The sequence below is a fragment of the Alexandromys fortis genome, unplaced genomic scaffold (assembly GCF_014885135.2).
Source record: "Alexandromys fortis isolate MF-2015 unplaced genomic scaffold, M_Fortis_MF-2015_v1.1 scaffold_296, whole genome shotgun sequence".
Taxonomy (NCBI): Eukaryota; Metazoa; Chordata; class Mammalia; order Rodentia; family Cricetidae; genus Alexandromys; species Alexandromys fortis.
The window spans coordinates 200,977-216,418 of NW_026068172.1; the positions used below are offsets into that span (position 1 = coordinate 200,977).

The window sequence follows — 15,442 nt, forward strand, 5'->3', positions numbered from 1 at the left end:
CACTTTGGCCTCCTTGTGTCAGGAGGCTGAGGCAGGTGGATCTCTGTGAGTTCAAGAATAGTCTGGTCTATGTAGTGAATTCTAGGACAGAGGGGGCTTTATGGTGAGACCCTGTCTCAAATAAATAAAAATAAATAAATAAATAAATAAATAACCCTAAAGGTTACATCAACAATTGTTGCTTCCCAGAGTATTCCAAGTCTTCTTGGGGGGGAGCACCCTGCCATATGGATGCCTCCTTTACCCCAGCTCCTTGCCTGACCTGGAGTAAAGTGAGGTGCAGAAATAAGGCCTCCATGTGATTCTGGGGTCAGGTGGCGATAGCTGAGGGGATCTGTCCCCTTCTGTGGATGTCACACGTTCCAGGTCTGACTAGTGAGGGAGGTGGCCAGGCCTCTGTAGAGGGTCCCTGAGTTGCCTTGGTGTCCTAGACACTCTGGGGAGTTGTTACAGGCAATGATCTGTGGAGACCACCTGCTCAGATGAGGTGGTGGGCATGCCTGTCACCCCAACACTTGCAGGCTGAGGCAGGAGAATTGCAATTTCCAGGGCAACATGGGCTATGTGGTGAGAAACAGTCCACAAAGAATGGTGAGGAGAGGGTTTCTTCGGAGATGATGCTGTGCAAGCAAAAGACCTGTGTTCAAATCCCCAGTGCCCATGTGTGACACCTGAGCATGGCAGAGCACATCTGTAATGTCCAGGCAGTGAGTGGACATTGGAGGAGTCTGGAGGTTCACTGCTCACATCTGTAATGTCTGTCCAGCCAGTGAGTGGACACTGGAGGAGTCTGGAGGTTCACTGCTCACAATTGTAATGTCTGCCCAGTCAGTGAGTGGACACTGGAGGAGTCTCGAGGTTCACTGCTCACATCAGTAATGTGTGTCCAGCCAGTGCGTGGATACTGGAGGAGTCTGGAGGTTCACTGCTCACATCTGTAATGTGTGTCCAGCCAGTGCGTGGATACTGGAGGAGTCTGGAGGTTCACTGCTCACTGAGCTGTGGACTCACTGAGAGACCGTGATGGAGAGCGCTAGGGGAAGACACGTGACTTATACCTCTACCCTCAGCATGTACACAGACAAGCTTTCTGGAAAGAGGTGGGGAGAAGAGAAAATCAGAAGGAGAAACTGAGGTCTGAGGGGACATAGCTAAAGTCCATGTCACAAGCTGAATTCTCTAGGTTTATGTCCAGCAATGCTTACACACACACACACACACACACACACAAAAAGCTGCCTAGAAGAACCTTTCCACAGTCCTGGCCTGGAGCAGGGCTAGCCTTAGAATGTGCAATGTGGGCTGGATTCTGGGAACAGCAGAACCCAGGACACAGTGGCCAAAGCCTGGAAACATGAAACCAGCTGGGGAAAGGGAGATCAGCATGGTCACCTCCTACCTCCCATGCCCTAATCTAGCAGGATGTGGGTGAACAGCCAGGCCCTCAGGATTAGTCCCTGCACTAGGAGGGGAAACTGAGGCCTGGAATGCGCAAAGGACCCAGGCTTCTTAGGAATAACCCGGGCAAGGAGGTTTGGTAATTATGTGTAGAAACTGTGACTCATTTCCACTGCCTTGAGTTTCCACTGGCTGGGCATTACAGATGTGAGCAGTGAACCTCCAGACTCCTCCTGTGTCCACGCACTGGCTGGACATTACAGATGTAAGCAGTGAACCTCCAGTGTGCACTCACTGGCTGGACAGACATTACAGATGTGATCAGTGAACCTCCAGTGTCCACGCACTGGCTGGACAGACATTACAGATGTGATCAGTGAACCTCCAGTGTCCACGCACTGGCTGGACAGACATTACAGATGTGAGCAGTGAACCTCCAGTGTCCACGCACTGGCTGGACAGACATTACAGATGTGAGCAGTGAACCTCCAGTGTCCACGCACTGGCTGGACAGACATTACAGATGTGAGCAGTGAACCTCCAGTGTCCACGCACTGGCTGGACAGACATTACAGATGTGAGCAGTGAACCTCCAGTGTCCACGCACTGGCTGGACAGACATTACAGATGTGAGCAGTGAACCTCCAGTGTCCACGCACTGGCTGGACAGACATTACAGATGTGAGCAGTGAACCTCCAGTGTCCACGCACTGGCTGGACAGACATTACAGATGTGAGCAGTGAACCTCCAGTGTCCACGCACTGGCTGGACAGACATTACAGATGTGAGCAGTGAACCTCCAGTGTCCACGCACTGGCTGGACAGACATTACAGATGTGAGCAGTGAACCTCTAGACTCCTCCAGTGTCCACTCGCTAGCTGGACATTATAGATGTGAGCAGTGAACCTCCAGACTCCTCCAGTGTCCACTCGCTAGCTGGACATTACAGATGTGAGCAGTGAACCTCCAGACTCCTCCTGTATCCACTCAATAGCTGGACATTACAGATGTGAGCAGTGAACCTCCAGCTGCACCCCCAGACATGAAGGTGCCTGGAGCAGGATGCTTGTGTCTGGAGGGGCAGTGGGGAAGGAGCAGATGTGGTGGGGTGCCCATCAACAGATCCTCCACAGGAATAGCATTGTGACATGCAAGGGAAGGATACAGGGTTTCCTGTGAGGACCACCGTGACAAATTCGGTACAAGATGGCCCTGGGCCAACCCTAAATGAGGACGGACATGAGGTACATCCAACACATGGATGGACACTCGTCTTCCTGTTGAATGAACTAAGCCCATCACAGACAGCCAGAGGCTGGGATTTCACACATGAGGTCCTGCAGTCACCAATAAAGATGGAAAGTAGGGAGGTGGGTACCAGTTGATGAGTCTAGGGACTGTCCACAAGTTGGGAGCATTCTGAAGAGAAAAGATCGTGACAGTTGGGCATGTTATTTCTCCTCATAGCTTAGACTGGACTCCTGCTCAGTTGTATTTTCAGTTAGGGTCACGCTGTATTGTGTGTGGGGCATGTGTGACCCACTGGAGTACAGACTTGAGGGAGTCTGTTGGGTCTCATTCCACAATGTGGGTCCCAGATGCTGGGCTTCAGCCTTGGTGCAAACACCTTTAGCTGCTGAGCCATCTTTCTGGCCCAGTGTTAATACCACACACACACACTACACAGCATGTATGTAGGCGTCATGATTGCCTGACACCTGTCAAGAACATACATCACATAGCACGTATGTGGGCCTCGATTGCTTGGCACTGATGGAAACTGGAGGGAATCCCCTGAAACTGAAGTTAAATGGGTTTGAGTCTCCGTGTGGGTGCTGGGAATCAAACCTGGGTCTTCTGGAAGAGCAGCCAGTGCGCTTAACCACTGAGCCATCGCTCTAGACCCTCAGTATGAATTTGATGGGTTTCTTTTCTTTTTTGAGACAAGGTCTCACTCTGCAGTCCTGGCTGGCCTTCAACTCAGAGACCTGCCTGCTTCTGCCTCTGCCGGATTAGCGGTCTCTGTGCTTCACCACTGTCCCGGTAACCAGCACGTTTTTAAAAAATAACCTTGTTACAGTTTAAAGTAGTCTGGTGCTTGTGACTTGGTTCTCTCCTTGGACTCTGGTCGTCAGTGCCTTTAGTCACTGTGGCAGCCACACTCCCAAAATGGTTTATACAAGCACAATCCAGGTGTGGGAAGGAATATTCTGGAAAGCAGTCCTAGGTTAGGGGAGCTGCTGTCATTTCAGGAAGTTCCTGCTCTTCTGCGTAAGGGCTCTGGAGCGGGCTGCTAACACTACTTGAGACAACCATAGGCAAGACCTGGCCAGTACTCTTGTAGGAAATGACGGGCAGACCCCGAGGCTTGGCGTCAATATTTAACTTTAATGTGCAAATAAATAGAAAAAGAAAACTACATTCAAAACAGCTGCGAAGGGAGGTCAAGGCCGGAACATAAATTCCTCAAAAACGTTAAGGAGTGGCTCCCCAGAAGCATGCGAAAGTGCTTGGCCTCCTTGCTGGGGAATGGAGGCCCAGAGGGGCCTGGGGCTCGGGGTCCCCATGAGCAACGCCCTTCTCTGGAAACTAGGATGTGCTCAAGGTGCTCGTCGATCCCTTGTGAGGCTCGCAGTTGGGCCTGGGTAGGCACATCTGCTCCCGAGTGCCCAGGCCCGGGGTCAAAAACCGGTTCAGGAAACATGGAGAACAGGTGCTCTCTGGAACCTTGGGTTTGGCACAGCGATGCGAGCCTGCGGAGAGCAGCTGCTGGACAGAGGGAGGTTTGCGGGCCCACAAGGAGGTCTCACCCGTGGGAAGCCAGGGGAGCTGCTGCTGCGAAAGTCACAACCACTACGAGCGCAGGAAGGAATAAATACTTGTGCATAAGCATCTAGAATTCTGCGGGAGGGGCTGCCCGTGCGGGACCCCTGCCGTTGCCCAGGTCTGCTCTGTACTGCAAGAGCTACATACAGCTCCTGCTTGTTTGAGGTCAAGCTGTGACCTCGGGCTCAAAGTGACTACGGCCCTGTTGGGGCATGACATGTGGGGTGGGGGTGGGGTTCAGGTGCTGGGGCCTCTTCCAGCTGCTCACGGTGACGCAGGACGACGGCTGTACTGCACGCGGTAGCGCGTCACAGGCAGTCCGTGCACGTGCGCAGTCTCGCAGAGCGTCTTGCAGGGCACCATGTCCTCCTCCTCCTCACCCATCAGCCAGTCCTGCACCAGCCCTGCAGCAGCCACAGTGACATTGTCCTCCAGCCAGCGGCCGTGCCACTCCTCGAAGTGGCGGTGGTGGCGCAACAGCACTAGGGGCTGCAACTGAGGGAGAGTATGTGTGTGAATTTCTGGGGCTGGGGTGCAGGGTGGGCCCCAGATATGAGGTTCATGGGCTCAGAGTGTGGAGGTCAAGGGCTCAGGTGGGTGGGTGTGGATGCAGCACCTGTTTGGCACGGCATAGCGTCCCCCGTCGGTACATGTAGTCCTCAGAGTTGACGATGAACACCATCTTGTGTGTGCCCAGGCGGAAGCGGCAGTCCACATCGCAAGCGCTCTCCACGCCCATGAGCCGCTTCCACGAGCTCTTGGCCTCACCACGCAGGGCACGCACCTGCTCACACTGCCAGCGCCGGAATTTCTTCAGGTTCCTGTGGGGACAGGGCTTCGGGGAGGGGACTTGCGGGCACCAGAAGACCAGGCGATGGTGACTGCCTAGCATGCGTGTTAGCTTGTTCTCCTACTCTCCATTTCCAGAAGCTTCTCTCAGCAAGGCTGATGATGGCTGCCCCTTTTGCTCCCTGGGAGTGGGACCTCCTGCCGGTCCAAGATATACCCCCTACACCTCCTGCATCCTTGTTCCATGCCATATCTCACTGCACACCAGGCACTGGTAGGTGGCACACGTGGGGCCCTGTACTTACCTCTGCAGGAACACGGGCTTCAGCAGGAAGCCCTCGGTGGGCGAGTTGGATGCACCCTCAGTCCCCACATACTGCTCCACATAGCGAGCCAGGTGCTGCGCATGGGACAAACACACCTTATGAATCCCCTGGAATAAGGTGGCCCACCTCTCATCCTGGATCCCAAATCCTAAGAGTTTGTACCCAGCCCCAAAACATAAGGAGGCCAGACACGGCTGAGGGGCTGACGCCTCCAGCTACGGTTCTGCTGTGAAAGACCATCCGAGCCTTGTGATATTGGGTCTGGGACCTGCAGGCGTGCCTCCGTAGGGAAGTCTAGGCAGCTGTCGCACGGTGTCCTCACTAAAGAGGACAGTACAGGGCAGCAGGGTATAAAAAGGCTGGGGTGTGGCTCAGAAGTGGAGCCCCTGCCTAGAGTCTCCAAGGTAGAGGGACCCTCAATTGAAGAATTGCCTCCGTCAGATCAGCGTGTGGACACATCTGTGGGGGCCCAGTAAACTGTGGGCAGAGCCACTCCTCAGCAGCTGGAACTAAGTTGCAGGCTAGTAAGCTCCTGCCTGTTTGCCTAGATGGACTGACTGTGGTGTGGAAATGTAAACCCAAACATCCCTCTCCCCCGCCCCCCCCCCAGCTGCTTTTGGTCCTGATGTTTATCACAGCAACAGAAAGCCAACAGGGACAGTCTCCAAACTCCATGGAATGTTTCCTCCTGATGGGGGAAGGGAAAAGGGCAAGGGGTGTATGGATGTCTCTTCCTTACAGTGTTGTCTGCATGGGGAGCCTGTATGTGTGGGGCAGGGGACTGCTGGGGAATAGAGGCTGTGGGGAAGAGGGCTTTTGACTGCAGCAGGCAACAGGGATAGCCTGGTCTTCAAGGAGGTATGGGTATGTGCCTTCAGGTCTAGTCTGGACTCCCTCCCTCCTCTCTCCCTGTGCTTAGCCAGTTCAGCCAAGGACAGGAAGGTGTGGCTACCAGGGTCCTCACATTCCACATCTGTCTAGAAACTGTGGCTAAGAGGAAGAGTGGAGGGAGGCCTGGGGTGTAGGTGTGTGTGCGTGCAGTCTGTCTGGCTCTGGTCCTCTAGAGTCTTGGGACCTACATGTGACCTCATTTGCAAGAAAGGTCCTTCCCAAGTACAATCAAAGTGGGGTTGTAGAAGGTGGCAGTCTTCATTTTTATATTCTGTTTTGCAGCACTGAGGATGGAACCCAGGGCCTGGCCCATGCCAGGCAAGCATCTACCACCAAACTACAGCCCCAGGAGCTTGCTGTAGATCAGGCTGGCCTCGAACTCACAGAGATTCCCTGCCTCTGCCTCCTCTGCTGGGGTTAAAGCTGTGCACCATTACCTGGCTAGGGCAACTGGAACCCTCAAAAGTGGCAGAGATCACAAGGGGCCTCTTAGCGCTTCTAAGGATTGGGACCCCAGTCATCCAGGACAAGAGGGTATGGCTCTACTCTTGCAATGTCTTGGCCTGTGGTCACTTGTGCATGCTTAGGAAGTGAGTGTTCACACTGAGTGTCAGGCACACAGGGACCCTGGAAGGTCCCAGGAGGCAGAGGGAGGGTCCTCAGTGACGGCTTTGGGCTTACATGGGTGTATTTTTAACTGTAAGCAGAGTGGGAGATGAGGCCAGGACTGTGCTACTGTCATCTGTGGTGTGAGCATAGGCGGGAGGAAGCCTGCAGGGCCAACCTACACGCTGACTCCAGACAACGGGAGCAGTCTCACCTGCACCTCCACAGGGTCCTCTGCCTGCGCCTCCTCGGTGTCCAGGAGCTCTATGGTCATGATCACCTGTCCTCTGCGCTGCAGGAACATTACCTGGGGAGGGCCATAGCCTGAGCAGTTATCACCCGCCCTAACACCCTTCAAGGTCCTGGCACTGCCCTGTAGGAGGGACCCAGCAGGCGCTACCACCATTTCTGGCCCACAAGTGTGATGACAGTGCCCCTGGCATCCTGCTCAGTGTCCAGTCCTCTCCCAGTGGCCTTGCCTTTAGCCCCAGGCCACCGCACAAGCCTCTCACCTTGAAGCAGTTCTCGTCGGCCATGCAACGCTCTGCCTTCCACTGGTAGCTCGTCTCCCGGGCAGCACGGACACAGCGGGACGACAGGTTCCCGCCTGCTGCCCCTCGCTGCTGCTCATTCAGATACAGCTCCACCACCTTCAGACACACGTCGTCGCTCACCAGGTGGTGAAGCTGGCAGGGAGAGAGCAAGGCCACAACTGCCACATCCTGTGGCCCACACACCACCCCTGGAGACACTGGCCAGAGCCACACACCCCAGGAAACAAGTCTGTGACTAGGAGCTAGGGGGTGTGTGAAGACTAAATCACATGGAACAAATAACAATCTTTTTTTTTGGTAGGTAGACCAGACCAGACCAGACCAAGTCAGACCAGAGCAGACTAGACCAAGCAGCAAACTGTAGGAGAAAGCAGTGCCTCATCTAAACCTTCCTCCCAGATGTGTGGGGAAAAACAGTTGTTTTACCCATTTTTATGAAGAACATAATACAAAGAAAGGTCGGGCCAGGTTCGCAGGACTTAGGTGCTACTTGGTACCACAGGGATGATGGTCCAGATCCTACCCACCCACCATCTCCACAAGGACAGGACAGAGGGACCAGGAATGCTGCAGACAAGGTAGGCACAGTGCCTGCATGGTGGCCCTTCACCAGCCACTACAGGGGTTTGACAGCCACAGATAGCACCTGTCCTCCTTACTCAATTTCATTATTTCCTTCTTAAAACAGTTTCTACCGTCTATGAGAGGGTGAGTGAGTGTGTGTGCGCTCATGCACGTGTGTGCATTTACACTTGTTCACTCGTACAGGCCAGCGGAGAGGAGTGGGTGACAGCCGTGTCCTCCTCTATCACTCTCTGTCTTACTCCCTTGAGATGGATTCTCCTACTGGACCTGGAGTCATCCCTATGTCCAGCAAGCTCCAGCCATCCTCCTGTTCTGTCCTCCACAGCGTGGGGTACACAAGTGTGCTCGGAGGTCCTATGTCAACTTGACACAAGCTGGAGTCATCTGGGAGAAGGGAGCCTCAGCAGAGAAAATGCCTCTGTAAGAACAGGCTGTAGGCCAGCCTGTGGGCATTTTCCTAATTACGATTGATGGGGAGGGCCCAGCCTATGGTGGGTGGTTCCACTCCCAGGCTGGTGGTCCTGGGTTCCATAAGAAAGCAGGCTCAGTAAGCTAGGGGAAGCAGCACCCTCCATGGCCTCTGCATTAGCTCCTGCCTCCAGGTTCCTGCCCTCACCGTTTTTGATGATGAACTCTTACATGGAACTCTAAGCTGAAACCTGATCCTTTTCTCCTCAGCTTGTTCTGGTCTTGATATTTCACCACAGCATAGTAAATCCTAAGACAAGGAGCTGCCATTCCCAGCTTCTTACAGCTTCTATGACTGAACGGAGGTCTTCATGTTTGCACACAGCAAGTACTCTAATCGAGTGAGCCACCTCCTCAGTCCTAGGAAAAGCTTTAACAAAAGGGCCTGATCTTGTCCAATCATCTAGTGCCAAGAATAAGGCTGCTGTTCCAGGGGCTATGGCCCTTTACTGTCCCCACCTAGCTGCCCTGACACTGTGCATGCAACCCTGAAAGCTATGTTTCCCCATAACCCCGGTGCAGTGGCCACTGCTGTGGACAGGGACAGGAAGACTCACTCCTGGAACACGTAGGAAAGAAAAGGTGCTCAAAGAGAAGGGATAGAGGGACCATGACAGTTGCTGGCTGTGATGTGGTGGGGTAGGGTGTGCTGGAGAGCAACATGGGTGCAAGACAGGCTCTCTGGCTCCCCCTAGTGGTCACAAGAGGTCAGACCACAAGCCACTGGGGAAGTGCAACATGAGCCTAACTAAAGTGGATCCAGCAACCAGAGGTGGGGACAGGGCCTGACCTCGCTCACCACTAGGAGGCACCACTGCCGCATACCAGGGCAGAGCCCATTGCAGAGGTGACTCAGCCACTCAAGCCCAGGGGTCACTGAGAGGATGAGCCACTTCAACATGGCTTGAGTCAGGGTGGGGAAGCTTTGCTCACAAAAACCCACTGAGAGGTCCCTGGAGATCTGGACCTTGTATGCTTTTCCTCTAAAGTCCTGGGGCCGTGAGATGGCTCAGTTGGTAAAGGCATTTGCAGCCAAGCCTGCTGACCTGAGCTGACTTCAACCCCCAGACCAGTGGAAGGAGCGAACCAGGCCCTGCAAGCTGTCTTACAACACACACACCATGGCTCTCATGTGTCCACACCGGACACACATATGTAAAATGAAGAAATACTGGAAGGAAGCAGCTTTCTATAGCACTTCCGGTACTGACTCAACTCACAAGAAGCATGCTCTTCCCCAGAGGGTACAGCTTTGTGTTGGGGCTCTCATTTTGGATGTTGGAAGATCTGGGGTGCAGGGGCTTAGCCTTAGAGACAGTTAACAGTGTTAAACGTTATGAAATCGTTAATTCTGTTGTGTGAACTTCATCTCACTGAAACGAAAGGGAAGACTTGCTATGTGACCAAGTGTTGAGAAGAACAATTCCCAAGGTGACAAGTACAGAGGGTGGGATAAAGAGATCCCCAGCCTGCCCTGCCCCGGGCCAGCCTCACCTGGCGAGCAATGTTTTGCACCAGTTTATCCATGGTGAAGCCAATGTAGGCATGGATGGTGAACATCTCGCGGAGGGTGTCCTCATACTGAGTGGGGTCGATGCTCCCCTCCAGCAGGCTCCGCACCATGTCCAGGAAGGCCGGGTAGTACTCCTCCAGCTCCACCTCACCTAGAGGGAGGGGTCAGCAGCTTCACTCACGGGCAAGGGCAGCCCAGACTCTCTAGGGACTCTTCAGCATAGTCGGGGCCCTGGATCCTCTACCACCCTCCACCAAGGAGGCCTAAAGGGGCAGAGGCTGGCCCAGTGTCTGGGCCCTGATGCTCACTGGGCTGCTTCAGGCGCAGCTCCATGGCAGGGTCGGCAGCCTTCTCGCGACGACCCTCACACAGCAGCTGCTCCCGCTCCTGCTCGCGCCGATGCTCGAGCAGCTGCTTCTGCGCTTGCCGGTAGATCTTGAGCAGACGTGCGCACAGCGTCTGGTGCAGCCGCAGGAAGAAGTACCAGTTGTTGTTGGCAAAGAACAGGCTGTACACGTCGTCCAGGGCCTTGGGCGGCTCGGGTGGCGTGTCTGCTGGGGGCTTCTCATCGGCCGGCCGCCTGCGCTCGGGCTCCCCATCGCGCTCGCGCTCATCCCCGGAGTCGTCAGAGGCGCCAGGGCGCTGCTGCGAGAAGAACAAGCTGGGCAGAAAACGATGAAGCAGCTGGCGGATGGTGCCCTGGTCCTCCTTCTGGATGGCTGGCTGCCGCTTCACATAGTAGCTGATGAGCGCAGCCGCGTCCTCCAGGATCTGCCGGTCCTCGTACACGAAGATGAGGTGTGGTTCGCTGGATGGTGCACTGCGGCCCTCTGAGTGCTGCTCCTGGTGCTGCAAGGGTGACAGGCAGTGGGCACGGCATGTCAATCATTCCAGCCCCATTTCCAGCCCAACAGCCTCCTCAGAAAGCATGAGCGACCTTGGCAAGTAGGGTACACACCCTGAGTAGTGGGGGGCCACTCGCCCACCCTTCCTCTTCTCTCACAGGTTCAAGGACTGCAATAAGATGACAGAGCCACTGTTCTGGGCTTCCCATAAACCTGGCTATGGATGAGGTCTCCCCCGGGGGAGGCCAAGAATGTACCAGGGGCCCTCACCATCTGTCACTCAAAAACTCAGCTCCACTCCACAGGGCTGGAACTGCACTTAGCAGTACGTCCCCCATAGCCTTCCTATCACCCACCATCATGAAGAAAGCTTGTGCCTGTCCTGCTCCTCAGGCCGCAATAGCACGGGCACCTGCCCCAGGCCTTTAGAGACCTCAGTCCTCTGTTAGTCTACTTTTTGGTCAGGCTCCCTTCTGCTGAGCCTTTGAGTGTGCTGGCTGCTCACTGTGTCGCCTTGTAGTGCTCTTCTGGATAATAAACTTCCCAAACCCAAAGGTCACCACTACTTGCCCCTCCCCACCCAGGTGCCATCTCTGTAAGTAGCCATCCTCTGGGGGGCACCAACTCCAGGCACTGCATGGAGAGGCAGACATATCTGAGTTCTGGGGACACTCTCTTAGATAGGGAGCTTTTAGGAGTGGTCTGGGTGTCACCTCAGTTCTCACTGGTTAGTGCACGGTGAAGCTCTGGGGGTCCCTCAAGTGCCATCTGAGGCAGGACCCAGTTTACCAGCACAGGTCTCACCAGAGGTCAGACACTCATGGCCAGAGTCCAGGTGGGCCCAATGCCCCACCAACCAGAGCGCCTCACACACCCTGGGCTTCCCCTGGCCTCCCAAACCCCCTATTTTGTTTATGTGGCGGTGCTTTGCTCCATTCGTTGTTGTTGTCACCTTGACACAAGTGAGAGTCACTTAGGAAGAGGAAACTGGATGAGGGACTGTCTGCACCAGACTGGCCCAGCCCATCAGGCATGTGGGCAGACCCAGCTTACTGTAGGTGGCACTACCCCTAGAAGGTTCTGGGGTACAGAAAGCAGGCTGAGCAAGCCACGGGGAGCATGCTAGTAAACAGTGTTTCTCTACCTAGAGTTCCTGTTCCAACTGCCTCAATGATAGACCTGAAGGCTAAATAAACCCTTTTCTCCCCAGGTTGCTTGTGGTCATGGTGTTCACCACAGCAACAGGAAGCATTAGGACAGTGCTGGATGCCCTGGTCCCAGTTGGCAGAGCCAACTGCGAGGCGAATGGCCCATGAGGCTCACAGATAGCTGACCTAATGATGGCTTCTTAATTGGTGCTATAGGGAAGTGGGGCAGGCGGAGCCCGAGTGGGGGTGGTGGGTACCCGGGTGATACCTCGGAGGGTTCTTGCTTGTGCTCCTCTCTCTTTACGATGATGCTGCCAACTTGTGAGCGGTCTAAAACAGAGGAGCTAGGCAGACAAGCTGAGGCATCCCAAACTATGAGCCAACACCAACCTTCGTCTTGTTGAATAGCTTCTCTCAAATGCTTATCACAGGAATAGAGTCTGGATTACGAATATATGGACCCCTCAACAATCTTTTTCCCCATGTGGTTGTCTCAAATTAGGCAAGTGCTCTACCCAAGCCACCACATCTGCCCTTAAAGGTCACACTATGGAGGCTGGAGCTAAGAGTGCTTCATCTTCCTGCGGAGGACCTGAGCTGGACTTCAGGTAGCCCACGGTCAGCTAGAACTCCAGCTCTAAGAGGAGAACAAGCCTCTGGCCCCCAAGGACACCTGTACTTACATTCACTCTCATACAAACCGAAAACTCCATCTGCACAGCAGAGAAGCCCAGGGCAAAGTCTAGCAGGCAGCAGCCTTTCACACCCCAGTTCCCACTGCAAGGCAAGGGCTCTGCAGGCCAGGTGTGAGGTCTCTGCCCAGGCGCCTCACCTCGTCATAGACGCTTTCGATCTCGTTGAGCAGACTCTTGGAGCGCAGAGCCTTGGTGTCATTCTGCTTGAAGTTCACGGCCTGGTGGTCCAGGGACTTGAGGTATGCCTTCTCATACTGCTCGCGCCAGATTTTGTTGAAGCCCTGCTGGGCCTCCCGCCACTCCTCTTCCTTGGCCTTCAGCCTGTGGGGAGCGGAGCTCAGTGTTGACACACGCCTTTAACCCCAGCACTTGGGAGGCACAGGCAAATGGATCTCTGTGAGTTCTAGGTTAGCCTGGACTACAGAGCAAGTTTCAGGACAGCCAGAGCTATTACCCAGAGAAACCTGTCTCAAAAAAAAAAAACCAACAACAAAAAACCCAAAACAAAACAAAAGAGCACAGAATGGGGGTGCAGGATGTCATCCCAGCACTCAGGACCTGGAGTCAGAAGGCTAGCCATGGGCACATGGTAAATAAGTTCAAGCCTGGGCTACATAAGACCATAAACACCTAAACAAACAAACAAAACCACACAGAGGGAATGGGAGGGGCAGTAGTCCCACATAGCCAAAATGGCTACTTAAAAAAAAAAATAAAAAGATTATTTTTTATGTGTGCATGCTTTGTCTGCATGTATGTGCATGCCTGGTGCCCCTGAACTACAGACAGCGGTGAGTTGCCATGTGGGTCCTCTGGAGGGGCTGGCAGTGCTCTGACTGCTGAGCATCTCTCCTCCTCTCCCAGCCGCCTCCTCAGCTGACACTACCACTGTCAGGAGACGGCAGGCTGGGGAGGCCTGTGTTTTACAGTCACAGTTTGCCCTTCACATCCCAGGATTCAAGCACACCTAAGCAGGAATACATAGCATGTAGACTGCCACCAGTGTTCTAAGTCACCTAGGGGTAACGCATAGGCATGGACAAGGTGTAGGTTTTATGTAAGCACTGAATCAAATTCTAGAAGGGTCTGGAGGGTCCCAGAACCACCCCCAAAATGAGAATGCATATCTACACCTGAAGACGGATGTGACCACAACAGATGTCTGGGAGTCTGGCTGTCAAGACTCTGTTCAGGACTAGAGTGTGGGAGTGGTCAGGGAGGGAAGTGGAAAGGAGGGACACCTTTTCAGAACAACAGGCACAGCGGTGACAGGGTTCCTCTTGAGGCTCTCGATGACTTCGGGGGCCTTGTCACCATAGATGCGGTGGATGGCACGGCGCTGGATCACCTCTGATGTGCCGCCCAGGCAGTCATCCAGGCGGAGCTTCTCCTGGTCCTCAGGCGCCATCCTCGACAACTTCTTCTGCACACTCTCCAGCACGCGGATGGTGGCCAGGTTGGTCTCCAGGACAACGTCTAACTGCAGGGAGGGCCAGGTATGGTCAGCACTGGGGCCTCAGTAGCTGTGCGAAGGTGATCGTGGTGGTATGGTGGGTGGTCAGGAGCTGTCAATGGAGCCCATGAGCGTGGGCGCCCACCATGCACACCATGTAGGGAGGGTGCAGTTACAATGATACAGCAAGTGGTACATACCACTTCATGGGGTGCCTGAGCACCATAGTGGCCTACCCCGTGACATCATTTATACTTTCTATTCACTTGCTGGCTTTCTGAATGATTTATTTCATTTTTAACTTTGCACCTATAAATCTGTGTGCGGGTATGTGCAAGTGAGTGCAGTACCTCTGGAGGCCAGAAGGTGCTGCTGGACCCCTTGGAGCTGGTATTACAGGAGGATGTAAGCTGCCCAAAGTGGGTCCTGGAACCTAAACCATGATCTCTGCAAGAACAGTTAGCATTCTTAACTGCTGAGTCCTCTTTCCAGGCCCTTGTTCATTTTTTCATCTTTCAGAGACAGGAAACTTAGGCAATCCTCTTGCCTTTGCTGCCACCCAAACTGCATCTGTCTATCTGAAAACGATAGCACAGTGGAGGACGGGACAGAAGGGAGTGCACAGGAGAAGGGAAGGACAGGCTGAGTATGACTACTGATTATTAGAATAGCAGAGAGATCAGGGGGATGTGTGGCTCAGGCCTCGACTCCACCACTGGTAGAACCTTACTCATAGACACACTCAGATGCACACACACACTTTCCACTACAGTTTGATCACCATCCCCTCCCAAACTCACACTGAAGTTTAGAGGTTGGTGTGGCAGCATTAACAGGAAGCTGCACTTAGCACAGGTCCATGACCCCAGCACATGAGAGGCAGAAGAAGGAGACTGTGCATTCTAAGACAACTTTGTCTCAAACAGAACATAGGACTTTGAAGAGGTGCTTCAGGCACAGGCTGCCCTCATAGGTGGGTGGCACTACTCAGAAAGGGGGAGAAAAAGCACAACTGGGCTACTTTGGGTCCCTCCCACTATGGGATAGATACCAAAGCCAGGCTTCCTTCCCCAGGTCTGGCCTTCACATCCCACTTCCCAGCAGCTGCCTTACCCACAGGAATCATGTCATAGCACAAGATAGAAACACACGTACACAGGACCGTCAGGACCTGGGGTGGGGAGTGTGCCCCCCCATTATCCTAGCACTCAGAAGGCTGAGGCAGGAGGATCACAAATTGCATACCAGCCTATGCTACAAAGAGAGACAGTTTCAAAAAGGAAACCAAAGGCTGGAGAGCTGGCTGCTCTTCCAGGGGACAGAGGTTTAATTCCCAGCATCCA

General features: G+C 54.0%; 1 protein-coding gene across 1 annotated transcript in view; it reads right to left on the reverse strand.

The window, feature by feature from the left end:
- Window positions 1–3,768: 3,768 nt before the first annotated feature.
- Sin3b (SIN3 transcription regulator family member B) overlaps window positions 3,769–15,442 on the reverse strand; it is a 35,025-nt gene continuing 23,351 nt past the window's right edge. The window contains exons 11-19 of the mRNA XM_050128403.1: window positions 13,888–14,126; window positions 12,784–12,967; window positions 10,267–10,807; window positions 9,940–10,109; window positions 7,351–7,524; window positions 7,053–7,145; window positions 5,321–5,415; window positions 4,843–5,047; window positions 3,769–4,721 (exon numbers count right to left, since the gene is read on the reverse strand). Coding sequence (XP_049984360.1) covers window positions 4,491–4,721; window positions 4,843–5,047; window positions 5,321–5,415; window positions 7,053–7,145; window positions 7,351–7,524; window positions 9,940–10,109; window positions 10,267–10,807; window positions 12,784–12,967; window positions 13,888–14,126 — 1,932 coding nt within the window. The 3' untranslated portion in view covers window positions 3,769–4,490. The remainder of the gene's footprint in view (window positions 4,722–4,842; window positions 5,048–5,320; window positions 5,416–7,052; window positions 7,146–7,350; window positions 7,525–9,939; window positions 10,110–10,266; window positions 10,808–12,783; window positions 12,968–13,887; window positions 14,127–15,442) is intronic.